A 16602-nucleotide genomic window follows, 5' to 3' on the forward strand; every position below is an offset into this window, starting at 1 on the left:
TACTTAATATAGAAATAGTTAAATTCAATCAAATATTATTAGTTTCATTTACTCAAAAAGAAGAACATGTTATACGAACTTGACATATTTAAGTTAACAGAACTTTTTAAAGACTTTGAGTATACACTACTTAATCTGTTTAATTACTTTGAACATTCGGGTTTACAGTGTACTCTTATGTCCATCCACTGAGACCAAAGTCCTGGTGTACTCATAGACAGCTATAGGCACTGTGGCCCCAGTCTTTGATTGGTCAAGTCTCAAATTTCACATACATCAAAAATAGCAATTAGTTACTAATTACTGATTACTTCTCCAAGAAAGTTATACTTTACTGATTACTTATTTTCAAAATGAGTTACTTAATTATTTAGTTACTTTAAAAAACATGATATACAACCTGAATACATTAAAAAACAATAGACCTTTCAGCCCAATTTTATTTTCTCTGCATCACATAAAATGTAATCAAATGAAAAAGTCTTTCTTTATGTTTTATTAGTTTTAATCTTTTAACTTTATGCACATTGCATCAAGCAAAAATGAAATTATATGCAGCTGTCTTTGACTTGAAGAAATTTGTTTAACATTTAACCCTATTTTGTGCATATTCCAGCATAAAAAATAAAATAATGTTTTTGTGTTTACACTCCCTCTTTGAAATAGATGCAAGTAAAACATAAAATAAATAAATAAAAATAAATAAATAATAAAATAAATAAAATTAAAGATTCAGCAGCTCTGAGTCCTGTCACTTTAAATCTATTTTCACCTGTTTAGCAGGAGTGGGGCTGGTGGAGGTTTGCCCGGTGCAGCAGCGGTCATCACAGCGGGGGTTTCTCTGTGAATTTCACCTTCCTGTGGCAGCGTGGTGCTTGCTCAGATTTGAAGTTTCATTTTTCGCTGTAGAAAGAAGGTTTCTTTCCACGCAGAGTGTAAAGCAGACGCTGATGTTTCTGTCACTTTTTACAGAATCCAACTCAAAGTAATGTTGATACATTGCTGATCTGCACACGTCTGTTGCTGCCACGGACATCGCACACTCGTACGTCATTGTCATGAGACACTCTCACAAACAAAATCACGGTTTAGTAATGCAGTGTGGTTACGAGAAAGTAATGTAATCAAATTACTTACTTGCTTTACTCATTACTTGAAAAAAGTAATTGGATCACAGTAAAGTGTTATTTGTAACGCGTTACTGCCCATATCTGCCTGTAACCAGAGGACACTATTTATGCTCCTATGACAGTAAATTATTAATTCAACTTTTCCCTTTTTAGGAAAATGCTGTTAACCAATCATTCGACTGAAATCGTGGCCAGAGTTTAAGATGTTTGGCAGTACAGTGTACCCGTGTGCATAAATGTGATTTATTTGCCAGTGAAAGTCTTTGAAATTTTGAAATGCTAATATTGCTTATGTTCTTTGTGCCACTTGATTATATCACTTCTTACATTAAAGGAAAAGGGGAATAATGCAATAAAATGCTCTGTCTTAAACCAGCGCACGTCACGCTCGTGTTTCATTTCTCTCCACTGGGTCCCTGCAGCTGCTCACATTACGTTGCTAGCAGCATAGCACCCACCCACCTGAATTTTCTTTTTCAGATTTGTCAGCCTCCTTGTTAACTGCATTTGGCAAAAAGCAACCAAAATTGATCCAAGCACCAAGTTGTGATGGATGACAAAGGTGTCTCCTTAAATCTTCTGCAGCTTAAAATGTACCAGGTACCCATTGCTGTCCACAAAATATGGCTCCCATAGACATCTGAACATAAGACCTCACCACTGAAACTGGGATATTTGCTTCAAAGGACTAAGTTTCCTCAGCATACGTCACAAACTTCTAAGAATGAAGAGCTTCAGTAAAAACAAAAAGCATGTGTTCACAGTGAGCGCAGATCTGTAGCCTGTGCTCCCGCCGAGGGATTCACATAGCAGAAAAGTAGGGCTGGGTATCGTCACTGACTTCTAGAATCGATTCGATTCACAAGGTCCTGAATCGATTCAATTCAATTTAATTCAATTCGATTTGAATCTGGGAAATTTTGCCTCAGACAGTCAGAAATATTATAATTCAGATCAGTACATTTACATATTTTTGTATCTATAATAAGGAAGCTGACACTTTCCAGACTTTATCAAAGGTGTGAGCATCACAGCAGATGCTTTTGTGTCAAAGCAGCTGAAGATAAAACACAGAAAAACATGAAGGTGATTTTCCTGTTCTGGGATTTTATAAAATATTCTGCAGTACATCAAAAACGAAAGAAAACCATTAATCAACTTATGAACATTACCTCTGAAGTTACAGCAGTTTTATTACAGACACAGCGTTTTGCATTTTGTATAATTTTAAAAAGTTTAAATTTGTTCAGAAGCCTGTTGAACGGCAGAAATTAGGTTTTCTTTTCGGAAGTAAGTAAAAGGAAAAAAAAACAGCGGCTGACAGCCTGCGAACAACGGTAGACTTGTGCGTAACAAGCAAGCGAATAAAGCAGAAAACAGATTCTTAGACAGGAAACTGTTCTTGAAGTACAGAGAGAGAGAGAGAGAGAGCTGTGCATGAAGTGCTGGTTGGTCAATATTGTTTGGAGAGATCAAACTAACAGCTTTAGAATCAGCGCAAAAAGGGCGTAACACAAAGCGCGGACCTGCCGAAACATCAGAATCAGCGAGCTGTCGGCTTTCAGCCCCGACCGTGTCCGTGCCGTCGGGTGAGAAAGGCGCCATCTCACAGATTCTGATCCGTCGGCGGGTCGAGCTTTGTGTTTACGTCTTTGTGCAGAAGCCTGTTCCTGCTCTCATTTACTGTTTTAAATGTTTGGTGGTTGTTGAAATTTTGTGACGTTTCACCTGAGATTCTGGAATTTTGGGCAAAATACATTTATATATAAAAAAATCGATTCAGGATTTTAATGAATCGATATCACGTTATCCAAGCCAGAATCGATTTTAATCGATGAATCGATTATTAAAACCCCACCCTACAGAAAAGCAATACTCATTTATCACCAGAGGCTCTCCGTCGTCACTTAATGCAGTAACCATGGCTACCACTTCATGTGGTCATGCTGCAGCAATGTGCAATGGAATTTCTCTATCTGCCTACTTTTGTTCAGTGTGGCAGACGTGGTTGTTCTCCAAAGGATTTCAATTTGTGTTCAAATGAGAGTGTGTCAGTGTGTTCGCTGCTGTGTCAGTGGAACAGTGGATGAACTGAAAGAAGGGATTCATACTCAGAAAATTCCTCTCTTGAGTTGGAAGGTTGGTTGAGATTTGACATGGACTGAATGTAAAGCAGCAGGACACCATTAGACGATGATGAGACTGGCTGTCATGAATATTGTGAGGAAAAATGAGACAAAAGGAAAAGTGTGTGCTCATTTGTTGGTTGCAAATCAAAATTTCTCATTCTTCCACATCCTGAAGGTGTTCTACAGAATATTGGGATTTCATAACTGTAGAGGCTCGAATTCACTGTTTGAGTGAGAAGTAGTTTGAGATGATTGGAGCTTTGTGGGAAGGTGTGTTGTCCAGCTGGAAGCATCCATCAGAAAATGGGTATACTGAAGTCAGAAAGAAATTGACATGGTCAGCAACAACACTCAGGTAGGCTGTGACATTTAAATGATGTCTGTGGTGAAATGTGAGAAGTCAGATGCATTGCAACACCAGCTATCTCTTCCTACGAAGATGGTCATTTGTTGAGGTGAATGCTCATGTATCTGTAGCTCTCCATTAATGCTACGTCTTCTCCCAGAATGGAAATGTGTTCACTTTGTCCTAAAAGTTATCACCATTTCCTTTGTCTCTGCCACATTTTGGAGGAGGTACCACCCCACTGCACAGTGTGGCCCAACAGTTCCCTATACTCTGTCTCCTCCTCACTCCCGTCAGCCAAGAAGATGAAAATGAAGCTGCAGTTCACACAGGCTCACAACTGGACAATAGAAAATGATCTGATGAGTCTCGATTTCTGCTGTTATGTTCAGATGGGGAATTCAGAAACATGTAAACATGTGAATACAAGGATCCATCCATCCTGGTTTGCACCAACAGTTCAGGCTGTAATGATGTGGGGGCTTTGGGCCCCTTAGGACCAAATAAGCATCAGTTAAACACTACAGTCTACCCGAGTATTGTTGCTGACCACGTCCACCCCTTTATGAAAAGAGTGGACCCATCGTCTTCCAGCAGGATAATGTCCCACGTCAAAAAGCTCAAATCATCTGAGAATGTTGCACCGAAATCTCTGAGGGATGTTTGAATTTGTGCCATGAAGAATTAAGGTAGTTCTGAAGGCAAAGGGGGTGTCCGACCTGGTATTAGCACGGTGTCTCAGCAGCTGGATAGTGTAGTGGTAAGACTACACACCTTTTGGAGTGGTAATCGCATGTTCAATTCCCACCTGGTATCCAGTAAGGGTCCTGGCTAGATCCCCCATGCTAAAAAAACCAAGCCCTGGAATGGCGCAGCTAGGTCTTCAGCTTGGACACAAGCATTTCACTACATGTTGTACTCTGTATGATTGTGTACGTGACAAATAAAGTTTGTTTGTGTATCTAATAGTGGGTATCTCAGGTTGGACCACCTCGTTTCTAACAGGTGGAATGCATCTACTTGAGCTATCATGTCAGTAATGTTACAACTGAATAGAAAAATATCACGGCAGTGTCCCATATTTCAAAAATTCAGTTTATAATACATTGTGTTTATTTTTCCTCCTTACATGACATTTCACAGGCTCAGTGCCCGCTAGGAGGAAATTCTTATAACAATCCCAAGTTAAAAGAATATAAAAAAGTGTACTGGAATAAAATGTGTGTGGTCATTCCCAGTATCTCTCAAACAATTATGGTTCTTTGCATCTCTGTCCTTCCTCTGCTATCTTTCTCTCTGCAGACCATGCAAGCGGCACGATGCCCGACAGACGAGCTGTCGCTGACTAACTGTGCCGTGGTGAGTGAGAAGGATCTGCAGTCAGGACAGTGAGTACTTCCTATTACCTAATCACCGTCGCATTTATCAATCTGAGCACACACCCGGGCATCTCTCCAATCAGTTTTCCAAATACCCACCTGACCGCCCACTTTATCACCCATTATTCATCCTGGAGACGACAGCAAGTGACTTGCAGCGGATGATTATCATTTCACTTTATTATGGAACAATGATAAGTAAAGCTGCAGGAATCTGATGAAAATCTGCACTCAGGTCAAACTGAAGATTCTGTTGTCTGCCATGGGGCAAGAGGTGGGTCACATCCTGTACAGGTCTTCACTTTGGGGCTATCCTGGAGCTTCTGAGGTTATCATAGGTGTGAATTCTAACCCTGTGATGACTCAGAACTCAGAAGGTTAAAATCTACACATCTAGTTCATTGTGTTGCTTTTAAAAAGGGTAACATCTGATGTGATCCGCAGTCCATCCATCCATCCATTCGCTTCCCCCTATCCTTTTTCAGGGTCGCTGGGGGCCGGAGCCTATCCCAGTTGTCTTAGGGCGAGAGGCAGGCTACACCCTGGACAGGTCGCCAGTCTGTCGCAGGGCTTCATAAGTAAAACAATGAAGAATCTGTAGTACATGAAAGACTCTTCCCATGTGTTGGTTGTGTGTGGTGAACCAATAAGGCTGCTCTATCAAGAGATACCTAAAAGTGTGAGAACATTGAAGGTAAAGGCCAGGGCGCTGGAGCTGGTGATGCTCCCTGATTTATGGTCCAAGTTCTTCTCTGTCAATGACTGTTGACCACGTAATGAAACTAGGGGAGGTTTTCTTTGTATTTTGGGATCTGTAATTATTGCCAGTGAAATCCACAACAGTGGGAATGTCGAGTGTCAAACACAGCAGATACAGCTGCGTTGTTTCGTGCGTAATTTTGTCTCTCATCGTCACACTCACCTCAGTCTTTTTGGGTGGCATTGAGGCATTCTTCACAGTCCTCCTTGTATTCATTTTTTGTGTGTGTTTGCATCATTTTGCACTTGACACACAGGAGGGAAACTTACAACTGACTCCCTTAACTACTCTTTCTCATTACTGGATTCACCTGTATATGTAGGTCAGGGGTCACTGAGGTTACAAAGCCAATTTGAGTTCCAATAATCAGTCCTAAAGGGTTTGGAATCAATAAAATGACAACAGTGCCCAAATTTATGCAGCTGCCTGATTTTGTTTAAACAATTATTGCACACTTTCTGTAAATCCAATAAACTTCATTTCACTTCTCAAATATCACTGTGTGTGTCTCCTATATGATATATTTAACTGACATTTTTTATTGTAACAACCAACGATTTATACAGGAAAATAATGACTATTAACAAGGTTGCCCAAACTTTTGCATCCCACTGTACAATAATTGCATATTTCAGCATCTGCAACCTTTATTTATTTACAATACACGAGAGAAAAGCGCTTGGCTGGTTTAGACTGAGAGGGCAGATTGCTCTTAGCGATAGACGGAGTGAAGGGATGCAATGTGTCAGCCAATAGTCATCGTAATAGAGGCTTGCTTGTATAACTGAGCACCAGGGGCACAGGAGAGGGTTGACTGAAGGTGAGCAGGCTGAGGTTTGAAGGAGTGCGGTGGAGAGTGGGCAGACAGGTTGATCCAAAGGATTCCAAGGTAAGTAGATATCCTGCAGTGGCTCAGTTTTTCCAGAGGGCAGGTGAAGAAAGAATTCACTTGAAGGTGAGAAGTTCAAGAACCATTAAGAAGATCAACTGGGAATAAAAAGGATTAAGTCACACTGAGGTTGGCCAAGTTATCCCTGTAATGGAGACAATGATCTTGTAGAGAACTGCTGCAACAGCCACTACTTAAATATCCGGTAGGGATAAAGGAGAATGACAAACAGGAGTGCGGGAGCAAGCACTGGAAATACAGCTCTGCCCACAGTTCTACCTGCTGCAAGAGAAAGAGAAGCTCCAACCAGCCCACAGTCCTAACAGCACCGTTTAATGTCTGACTGTTAACAAGTTCATGTGAGGTGGCAGAGCTGGGATCCTCCAGGCTTGGAGGCCATGGGCTCCATTCTTTTGCTATCTCAGAGTTGCTATCTCAAAAAATCTAAATAACCTTAAAGACACCTTCAGCTTCAACTTGAGCAATAACTATAAACATGTAATGTAAGATAAAAATTGTAATCCAATCTCTCTCCACAGACATGTGAGTGTGAAGACCACACCCAACCACAAGTTTGTGTTTACAGTCAAGACCCACCACACTGTGGCTGCAGGAAGCATCGCCTTCAGCCTGCCACAGGTACACACATGCAAAAACTCACAGACTTGTTAAGTACGTGTTAGCCACATGCTCAGGCTTTTCTTCTTGGTTTTTTCTCTCCTGTAGAGGAAATGGGCTGGTCTCTCCATAGGTCAGGAGGTGGAAGGTATGAAATGCGCTTCTCTGATTGCTGATTTTGATGTTTAAGAATACCAACTCAAAACCTCTGTAGTTACTGTTGTCAAGCTTTCAGCTGCTGCATATAGATGCACTCGTGAATTAAGACAGTTTACTTTCTGTGATAAATACTGACCTTTCAAGACAAACAGGCAGCGAGTCATTAATGTAAAACTCCATTTTATTCAAATATAATATGTTAGGCACTAAGATTACATATTGCATTTTCAAATGAACTACGTTGGTTTTGCAGACTTTTCTCGGGTAATGTAAGTAATCTCAGGCACACAATAAAGTGCAGGACAGGGTGGTGTCTGCACTGCAGTTCCTTAAGATGTATTTTATGCTGAAATTAGAAGCATGTGATGTTAAACGTCCTTTTTTAAAAGCTCCTTGAGCTCCCAGAGCTAATAATGTTAGCATAATAGCAGTTGTCCTATTAGATTGTTACAGATATTCTTGCATTTATTATTATTATTATTATTATTATGTAGTTCTAGAAATCCCTGAGGCAGTTATATAGTAGCATTGGCCTGTTAGCTTGTTAAAGATAAACAGTTAAGAACTGTGACACATGTTGAAAAAATAAATGAAAAACTTTCATTAACTTCTTGTGCTTTTTTCCCATATTTGAGAATTATAGGACAAATACATTTTTAAATCTTTGCTTTAATTTCTTGTGCAGGCCACTTGGGCTTTAATGCCTAAGCATGTAGCTTAATTGCTACAGTTAAAATTGGACAGTTTACCTTTAGGATGGGGCTTTGCAAACTATTAATCATGTCAAATACTGCAAATTGTTCCTATTTAAAAAATCCATTAGAATCTCTTCTGTAATGGTTTATTATTAGTTGTTCATTTATATCCTCATGTGTTACATACATCTGCTGTGACCAGCGGCAGCTTTTACATTTAGATTCATTGTTTTTTAGGGTTTGTTATAAAAATCCAAAGCAGATTTTGACTCATTAACCTAAATATGATAGTAATTGTAGCCTTGTTTGTCCAATCAGTGGCCAACTACAATTTTGACAAGTCCAAGCAGTGCATTGGCGCCATGACAATCGAAATCGACTTCCTGCAGAAGAAGAGTACTGACTCCTCTCCCTACGACTCAGACAAGATGGCCGCCGAGTTCATCCAGCAGTTCAACAACCAGGCCTTCTCTGTCACCCAGCAGGTTTTTATTTCCATGCCTCAAAGTGTCAGACTCACACACATATCGATATTCAGAGGCATAACATTTGACTTTTGATGTACCATCATCTGCTTTCCTGTCTTTCAGCTAGTGTTTAGTTTCTGTGACAAGCTGTTTGGCTTGGTGGTAAAGGATATTGAGGCCATGGATGCCAGCATCCTCAAAGGAGAACCAGCGACTGGAAAGAAACAGCAAAAGGTACTGAGTCACAATAACAAGATCAGCCAAATTATCCCAGGGAAAGTAAAGTAAATCAGGGTTTTGATGTAGAGGCTCTGAGTTATACAGCTTGGAAATCGCTTATTGGTAAAAACAGGAACTGAGCAGTAACAGCCTGGTTGTTACTGGAAGTGCCTGCAGTTAGGGCTCGTTTAGTGGGGACGGGAGTCTGGATGTGAGTCAGTCCTGGCACCTGCGGGACTTTGTTGTTTGTGCTGGACTAACGCATTACGCTTTCATAATTAAACTCCAGGGAGGAAGCTTGAAATTGATTTGCATTTGAGAAATGAAGCCCTACTCATAACATTACCTCCTCCTCCACAAAGGAGGTTTTTGGAATGATGATTTTTTTTTACGTACTTTTATCTCAATGCAGTGTGCACAAATATAGTTAGACAAATAGAATAGACAAACTGAATTGTGCAGAGACTGAAAGCATGAAGAAGTGCAAAGTTTGTTGTTTTAATCAAAAATCTGTGTTGTTTGCAAATTATGCAAAAAAAATCCCTTTTAACTTTATTTCCAAGAAAGACGTGGGACTTCATCTCGTCAAGCTGTAGTCAAACCCCGCAGTGACAGCGCTGCGAGAATTTATGGATAAGGTGTCTAAATGAATTGTTGAGTTTCCTTTGTAAACACATTAGAGAGAATGTTACACCTCAAAGCTGTATTTCACATATAAAGAGTGATGATTCACTGTGTTCACTGAGGCCATCACAATCTTCCTGGTCTTGCATTACTACTGCAAAACAAGTCAAAGGTTGAATAACTGGCACAAGCTGCCAGGCTTACACCAAAACGTTCTGAAAAAGCTGTTCTAAAAGCTAAGAAGTAACAACTTGAGCTGGAAACTGTAACAGCAGGAGTGGCTATTTAGGGACATAAAGATTTGCTTGATATTCCAAACCCTCCATGAAATGAAAGAGGATCTCACTGAGAGAAAACAAAGTGCTAAACAAAGCTTTAAAATTAAAGTGTTTCTGCAGAACAGCAGTTATTGAATTAAATGTAGTGCATTTAAATTCTTTTACTTTTTTTTCTAGACTTTTTGGTTTGAAAATGTCTTAAACTACAAGTCACATTCACCTGTTCACACTCGCACACTGGGGCAATATTGGGTCGACTTTCTTCCCCAATAACACTCTGACCCACTGCACCTACTGCCCCAAGATAGTGACTGAAGTATATTGCAAAGCCATACAACTCACCCAGATTCTTCTCAGATTCTTGTGGCGATCACAACTGTGTGTTAGAAAAGTAGAAGATGCTGCAGCTCTGGTGTCATATCCTCTCCTGTTTATAGTGTGCAGACCTTTTCCCTGCAATGTGCACAAGACAGTGTGGATTGAATAAATAGAAAAGCATTAAATCATTTTTAACTGGGCATCTTCCTAAATAAGTAGTGGATGAAGGGGAGGAACTGAAACTTGCACACAATTAACACTGTGTTGTAAAAATGATTTCAAGTTAAACACCTTGCTCAGTAAAAGCAGAACCATTAACCTTTCAGTACCTAAAGAGACGATAATAAAGAAGAACAAGTATCTGGACTTTAATGGGGATGCCCGACCTGTTGAAAGATCTCCAGCCATACAATGATATACTGAAACAAACCTGTTTCAATTTAAATTCAATTTAAGAGACAAAACTCTCGCCAGGAGAGTTCACTTTTGATGTGAGCTCCATTTATTATTCATTGTCATCCACATTAAAGCTAATCCCACAAAAACTAACTTGAATGAGGCTTGGATGGGACACAAAGATCAAGAGAGTTAAGCAATTAATAAACTCAAACCTGTGATTATTCCCAAATTGGAACTTACCGCTGCCATAGTAGCTCTGCTCATAGACCAGGTGACTGAGGAGGAAAATGAGCTTCCACTGTTGTTATTTGGAAATGCAAAAAAAAGGAAAAAAATGAGACACGGTCATTCCCGACCTTTGTCACCAACAGGGTTTTTGTAATGGGATCTTTTTTGATGTCATAAGACTCTGAGTGAATATACATGACGTTTATATTCAAGCCAGTTTTATTTATATATTACCGAATCATAACAGCTGTTATGTCAAGGTGGGTTTTTTACCACAAGGTAAAGACCCTACAGTAATACAGAAGCAACCCTAACAATCAGACGACCCCCTTTGAGCAAGCACTTGGTTAAAGTGGAAAGGAAAAACTCCATTTTAACTGGAAGAAACCTTCAGCAGAACCAGGGTCAAAGAGCAGCAGCCATCTGTCATGACTGGTTGGGAATAAAGGGAGGGAGGCAAAGTAAAACATGCATGAATCCAGCTGATTCTATATCACGTCTCCATGTGTTTGAGATAAAGTGTAGCTACAGGTGCTGGAGAGTCAAAGATAAAGATTTGACTCTGACAGGAAACCATTAGATATGAAGATATATTGTAATAAATGTTACCACAATGACTCTGAAAGAATGCACCAGTGCAAGCAAGAATTTGCCGATGACACAAGAGAGCTGCTGTATGGCTTCTACCTTTAGCACATTTACTACATGTGTTTTTGGAAAGTACATCTTTTAAAAACAAAAGCAATTCTAGAACAAAGTTGTTTTGATAGTGCCCGAAGGTAAAACTATATGTAATCACTGGGGCAGGTTTGTGGGAACCTGTAACACAACCACAGAATTGCTAGCAAGTTCAAAAATGAAACTAATAAAGTTCCCTATGATCTGAACTGTTAACGTTGTCCTATGTTACTGATAGGCTATGGTCGCTAAGCTAAGCCTGTTAGCTAACGCTTGCGCTGGTACACAAAGCAGGTACATGAATTTACCTTATGGTTAGACCAGGGGTCAGCAACCTTTAACACCCAAAGAGCCGTTTGGAGCCGGTTTCCACACAAAAGAAAACACTGAGCCGCAAATACTTTCTGACATCTAAAATGAAGATAACACTGTATATTGTTTTTCACCTTTATGCTTTGTGTGAACAACTAAAGTGTGCTGCTTATGAAATCCATGAAGTGCTACAGAGAAAATTTTATTTATGTAATTAACACATTTTGAACTCTAAAAGAAATATAACAAAAGGAAAGACGCCCAGCTGAACTAAAATGATCCAGCAAACACAAACTGAGTCGCCACCCTTATATCGCCTTTGTGCTTTTGGAGCTTTGACCTGACTTTAAAACTAACTGGAAAAAAGCACTATGCAGTTAAAAAATGAAAAATAGATATTTGCAAAATTCTGCCTAAATATGTATTTTACCTGGTTAATGTGTGTGGCGGGGCGTGGTCTGCAGCGCCGCTGCAGGGGAGGCGACGCACCTGAGCGGCAGCCGCAATCACGCCTCGCCGCCTGAAAGTCTGTGCTCTCTCTGCTGTTGTGTTGGTGTGTGCTACAGCCGGCTGTGTGCGTACAGCAACCGTGTGTGAAAAGTCGTCAATAAAGAGATGCTGAAAAGCGTGTTCATACAAACATCGTCGGGTCTGCCGTGATATGTTTACAATAAGACTTCTGCTCCTGAACCTCTGCGCACAGCGTCTGCAGGTCGGGGCTGTACGAAGTCAGTTTACGCAGGACTGTAAGCTGTCGTCTGTGAGGCGTGAGCGCTGTTTGTTTGTAACAGTTCACGGTGGAGCTGCTGACATAATGTGGATCCAAAGATCCATAATTGGCCTACCTGGGGTTGAAAGCCTCGTAAATGCACGGCGTTTCGGCGGGTACACCGGCTTCCGCGAGTGTGACGCTTATTTTAAGCAATGAAAAAATAATAGAATATAATTGTATTTTTATATTTCAAAATCACAATAATCTTCCAATTTCGAACTACAAGTTAAAAAGAACTAACATAAATAAAATACACTTGCCGACCCCTGGGTTAAACCTTTATCAAGCATGTAACTCAACATAACAAAGAATATGGACTTTCTTTTTTTTTTGACTTTGGCTTCCTGTTTGGATTCATGTGAAGCGTAATCCACTTATTGTTTGTATGATGTCTTTTATGTGCTGTAATTGCTGTATTTATCTGTCTGTATCTGTGCTTTTACGCTCTTATGTTGTCTCCACCGAATATCACAGAATACTGACATTCAGGAGATCTCTCCCAGCTAATGTTTTAATGGGAGGAGAGGCACGGATGTATTATCAGAAAATGTAAAAGATAAATGGAAGAAGAGTGATCTCTGGGTAATGGGTGGCAATTTGTGTCAATAATCACCACAGATTTGAAAAGTAAATAAATACAACACATCAAGATTTTATCCTGGCAGATGTCCTAATACCAATTGAAATATAGCTTTTTAAACTTGTGAGGTCTGCATTGGCATCAGTAACAGCCCCAGCCCTAACTGTAACCCTAAAACCCCTAAAAAAAATTATATGTTCTGATAGCATCACTGATGACAACTTAGACCTCAGACAGTTAAGCCACATGCTTTATTGGCAAAATTGTTTAAACACAGTGGACATTAACCCAAGCCCAACTCTAGAGGAGTCAACAATGACCTGTTGGATTTAAATGTTAAGCTAATAGGTAGAGTTGGGGTTACATTCACATTTATATCTTTCTCAGTTCTCACCTACGTGGCATACCCCAGTGAAAAACATTTTATAGAAGAACTAAATGGCTAAAATTTAGTGGCAGCAGTTGATTTGAAAAGCAACATCTTCTAGTTTGTGAAACCATGATTTTATAGCATGTGACTAAAATACAAGCGAATCCTTATGCTACCTATAATGTGCCAATTTTCACATAAGAAGTATTGACCCTAACTCTGATCTCTGACAGATCGACGTCGGTCTGATGGTCGGCAACAGCCAGGTGATTTTTGAGAAGGCTGAGAATTCATCCCTCACACTAGTCGGTACGTTCTGTCTTGTAGTTTGCTCATAGCAAGCATGAACAAAAAAAAAAAGCTTTGCAAACACAGGCAAATTCAAGCTGTACTAACAATTCATGTCGGTATAAATACAAGTGCTCCACAAGATGGCAGCAAGAACACATTCTCAGAAAAAAGCATTTTCTATGCAGCACCTCTGCCCACAAGAAAAGCTTCAATGCTTTTTTTCCTCACTGACTTTTCCTTATATCTGAGCATCGTTCCCCTTTACGTTTTAACAGGCAAGGCAAAGACCAAGGAGGCACGACAGACAATCATCAACCCAGACTGGAACTTTGAAAAGATGGGAATTGGTGGTCTGGACAAGGAATTCTCAGACATTTTCCGCAGAGCCTTTGCCTCCCGAGTCTTTCCCCCTGACATTGTGGAGCAGATGGGTGAGGAACCATTCTCTCATTTGTACTAAGCTAGAGTGATTGTCTTTCTTGGAGTATTTCTTGCATCTTAACCTATGTTCCCCATACCTTAATGGGCTGATGGTGAGAAAATGTATCTGTTTCTATTGTTTTTGCAAGACCTAAAAAATGCAACATAAGCAGCTTGTGACTTGTTATGGATCAAACATTGCTGGGAAAACCTCAGCATGTTGTATGTACTGTGTGTATTCCCCATGCTAATAAAAATAATATATACTGCAATAACAGAGTGAAAGAACAAAGCCACAGTACCTGTACCATACCCTTTATTTTATTCATGATACACACAGAAAATAAGCATTTATATTGATTTTACAGCCCATTTTATGAATCTAGTCTCCTCCCTGTGGCACTGAACACATTGGACAACTTCATAGCATGTCTGGCATCATCTGACATCTTCAGTGTCATTCCCATTGTCTTTCCTGCCCCATCTCTTTCTTTTATTTTTTACGTCTGCCTTTTCTTCTTTCTGATTCTTCTTCTTTCCTTCTTCCTCTCTGCCTCTGTCCCTTTAACATTCATCATGCCGTCAACTTTCCTTCCTCCAGGCTGCAAGCACGTGAAGGGCATCTTGCTGTTTGGACCACCAGGATGTGGCAAAACGCTGATGGCCAGGCAGATTGGCAAGATGCTCAACGCCCGCGAGCCGAAGGTCGTCAACGGCCCAGAGATCCTGAACAAGTACGTGGGAGAGTCTGAGGCTAACATCCGCAAACTGTTCGCCGAGGCTGAGGACGAACAGAAGAGGGTAAGTAATACTTGGTGTTTTTTTCTGTACTTGTATTAAGCTAAAAATAAATACACAACTTACAAAGTTATTCGGACTTTCAGCTGGGCGCTAACAGTGGCCTTCACATCATTATCTTTGACGAGCTGGACGCCATCTGCAAGCAGAGAGGAACGGGCGCCAGCAGCACAGGCGTGCACGACACTGTTGTCAACCAGCTTCTGTCCAAGATTGATGGCGTGGAGCAGCTTAACAACATCTTGGTCATTGGTAAGTAGCATCAGAGGAAATGACTGAACCCATTGTTAGCTTTAAAATATATGTAATGGTTGGAGAGCAGGAGTCCCTTACGTTCGAACACATAAGAGGCCTATATGAGTCAACAACAATCATTTTTTTATTTCCATGAAAGCTGGGAAAACCATTTTATCCATATTAAACAATAAATTTAGTTAATGCAGTGTAGCATCTTTAACAGCATGAATTCTTCTGGGTTCACAGTTATCTTGCCTTCGCTCCTTCTCTCCAGGTATGACCAACAGGCCTGACTTGATAGATGACGCCCTGATGAGACCCGGCAGGTTTGAGGTGAAAATGGAAATCGGTGAGATTGCATTTTCTCTCTAAATACTTGATCCTCATTTGGGTACAAGTCTCAGGCACACGTGGAATAAAATGTGATGCAGTGTGCTCGCTTGAATGGCTTGCTATAAGGTGGGGCACCATTAATCCAAACCATTAAAATGTCAGCTAAATCCAAATAGCATCATTTCCACAGCAGAACCATGATGATATTTTTCTGGCATATAAACTGGATTACACGTGGATTATTTCAGAGTTTGTAGTTTTGTGGCTGCAGTAGTGGTATTACTGTAAACCCGGGCTTATCCAATCATTGAGGTAAATGGAAAATAAGGCAACCACCTTTAAGCTTCTGAATGACACAAACACATTTTATTATACTCGGCCTATAAGACGTCACAGTACAAAGTACATATTGTGTCAGGAAAATCAGTGTTGGAAAAAATGTTTCTTCTTTAAATAAACGTACTGTCCTGGCTTTCTCCTGATGGTATGTAGAGGCATGCCACGTTAACATAATCTTTTTTTTTTTCCATTTAATTGAATAACATTTTGAAAATCCAACCGCAGCTCCTCTTCCTAAAAAAAGGGTCTTTGTTACTCTGAACAATCCACAGAACAGTGTGCATGCCAAATGGAACAACTTTATCCATAAAAAGTAGTCCCTGTTTCTCCTGTCTATAGCTCATGGCCCTGATCCTACTACACCCCTCTTTATAAATCTAGTTAGCATCAGACATACTACAGTTAGCAGCAGGTCCTTCGGTGAACTCGGTGTTTCCACAGATTAGATGTGTTGCCATGGTCAGCTTTCGTATTTTGCACTACACACTGGGTTTTGAAAAGTGTAACCACACGTGAGACTGCTTTCAGCTTGCCCTGGAGTGATGTCACATGGTCTTCCTTTCTTTCTCCCTTTAACTCAGATGCTGCTAACTTTTTTCTTTTTTTTTATTGAGCAATAGACTATGTGCGTCTTAGCATATGCTACTTCCGGTGGGGAAACTCCTGTAGGGCGCTTCGTTTCCGGTGTGATATTCGCAGCTTGTTTACCGTGGGGTTTTCCAAAAACAGTCAACCAAATGGACGAATCAAGCGGCGATTTACATTTCTCAAGATGTCTTGAGCATTTACCGAATATATCTATAGATGATGTTCATCGACTTGTCGATATTTTTC

The 16602-nt window shown here is 40.3% G+C and overlaps 1 protein-coding gene and 1 long non-coding RNA gene across 2 annotated transcripts in view; one reads left to right on the top strand and one right to left on the bottom strand.

The window, feature by feature from the left end:
* LOC102194505 (vesicle-fusing ATPase-like) overlaps nucleotides 1–16602 on the top strand; it is a 71024-nt gene that overhangs the window by 45072 nt on the left and 9350 nt on the right. The window contains exons 2-11 of the mRNA XM_005751001.2: nucleotides 4908–4993; nucleotides 7173–7272; nucleotides 7360–7399; nucleotides 8424–8590; nucleotides 8696–8806; nucleotides 13584–13659; nucleotides 13917–14072; nucleotides 14663–14862; nucleotides 14946–15111; nucleotides 15371–15445. Coding sequence (XP_005751058.2) covers nucleotides 4908–4993; nucleotides 7173–7272; nucleotides 7360–7399; nucleotides 8424–8590; nucleotides 8696–8806; nucleotides 13584–13659; nucleotides 13917–14072; nucleotides 14663–14862; nucleotides 14946–15111; nucleotides 15371–15445 — 1177 coding nt within the window. The remainder of the gene's footprint in view (nucleotides 1–4907; nucleotides 4994–7172; nucleotides 7273–7359; nucleotides 7400–8423; nucleotides 8591–8695; nucleotides 8807–13583; nucleotides 13660–13916; nucleotides 14073–14662; nucleotides 14863–14945; nucleotides 15112–15370; nucleotides 15446–16602) is intronic.
* On the bottom strand, nucleotides 10055–12084 carry LOC102216000 (uncharacterized). Its single transcript, XR_312222.1, has 3 exons — nucleotides 12059–12084; nucleotides 10651–10708; nucleotides 10055–10146 (listed from the first exon to the last, which is right to left on the bottom strand). It is a non-coding gene; the product is annotated as an uncharacterized LOC102216000 (long non-coding RNA).

This window comes from Pundamilia nyererei, unplaced genomic scaffold (genome assembly GCF_000239375.1).
Source record: "Pundamilia nyererei isolate P.nyererei 1_Seehausen unplaced genomic scaffold, PunNye1.0 scaffold00295, whole genome shotgun sequence".
Classification (NCBI taxonomy): Eukaryota; Metazoa; Chordata; class Actinopteri; order Cichliformes; family Cichlidae; genus Pundamilia; species Pundamilia nyererei.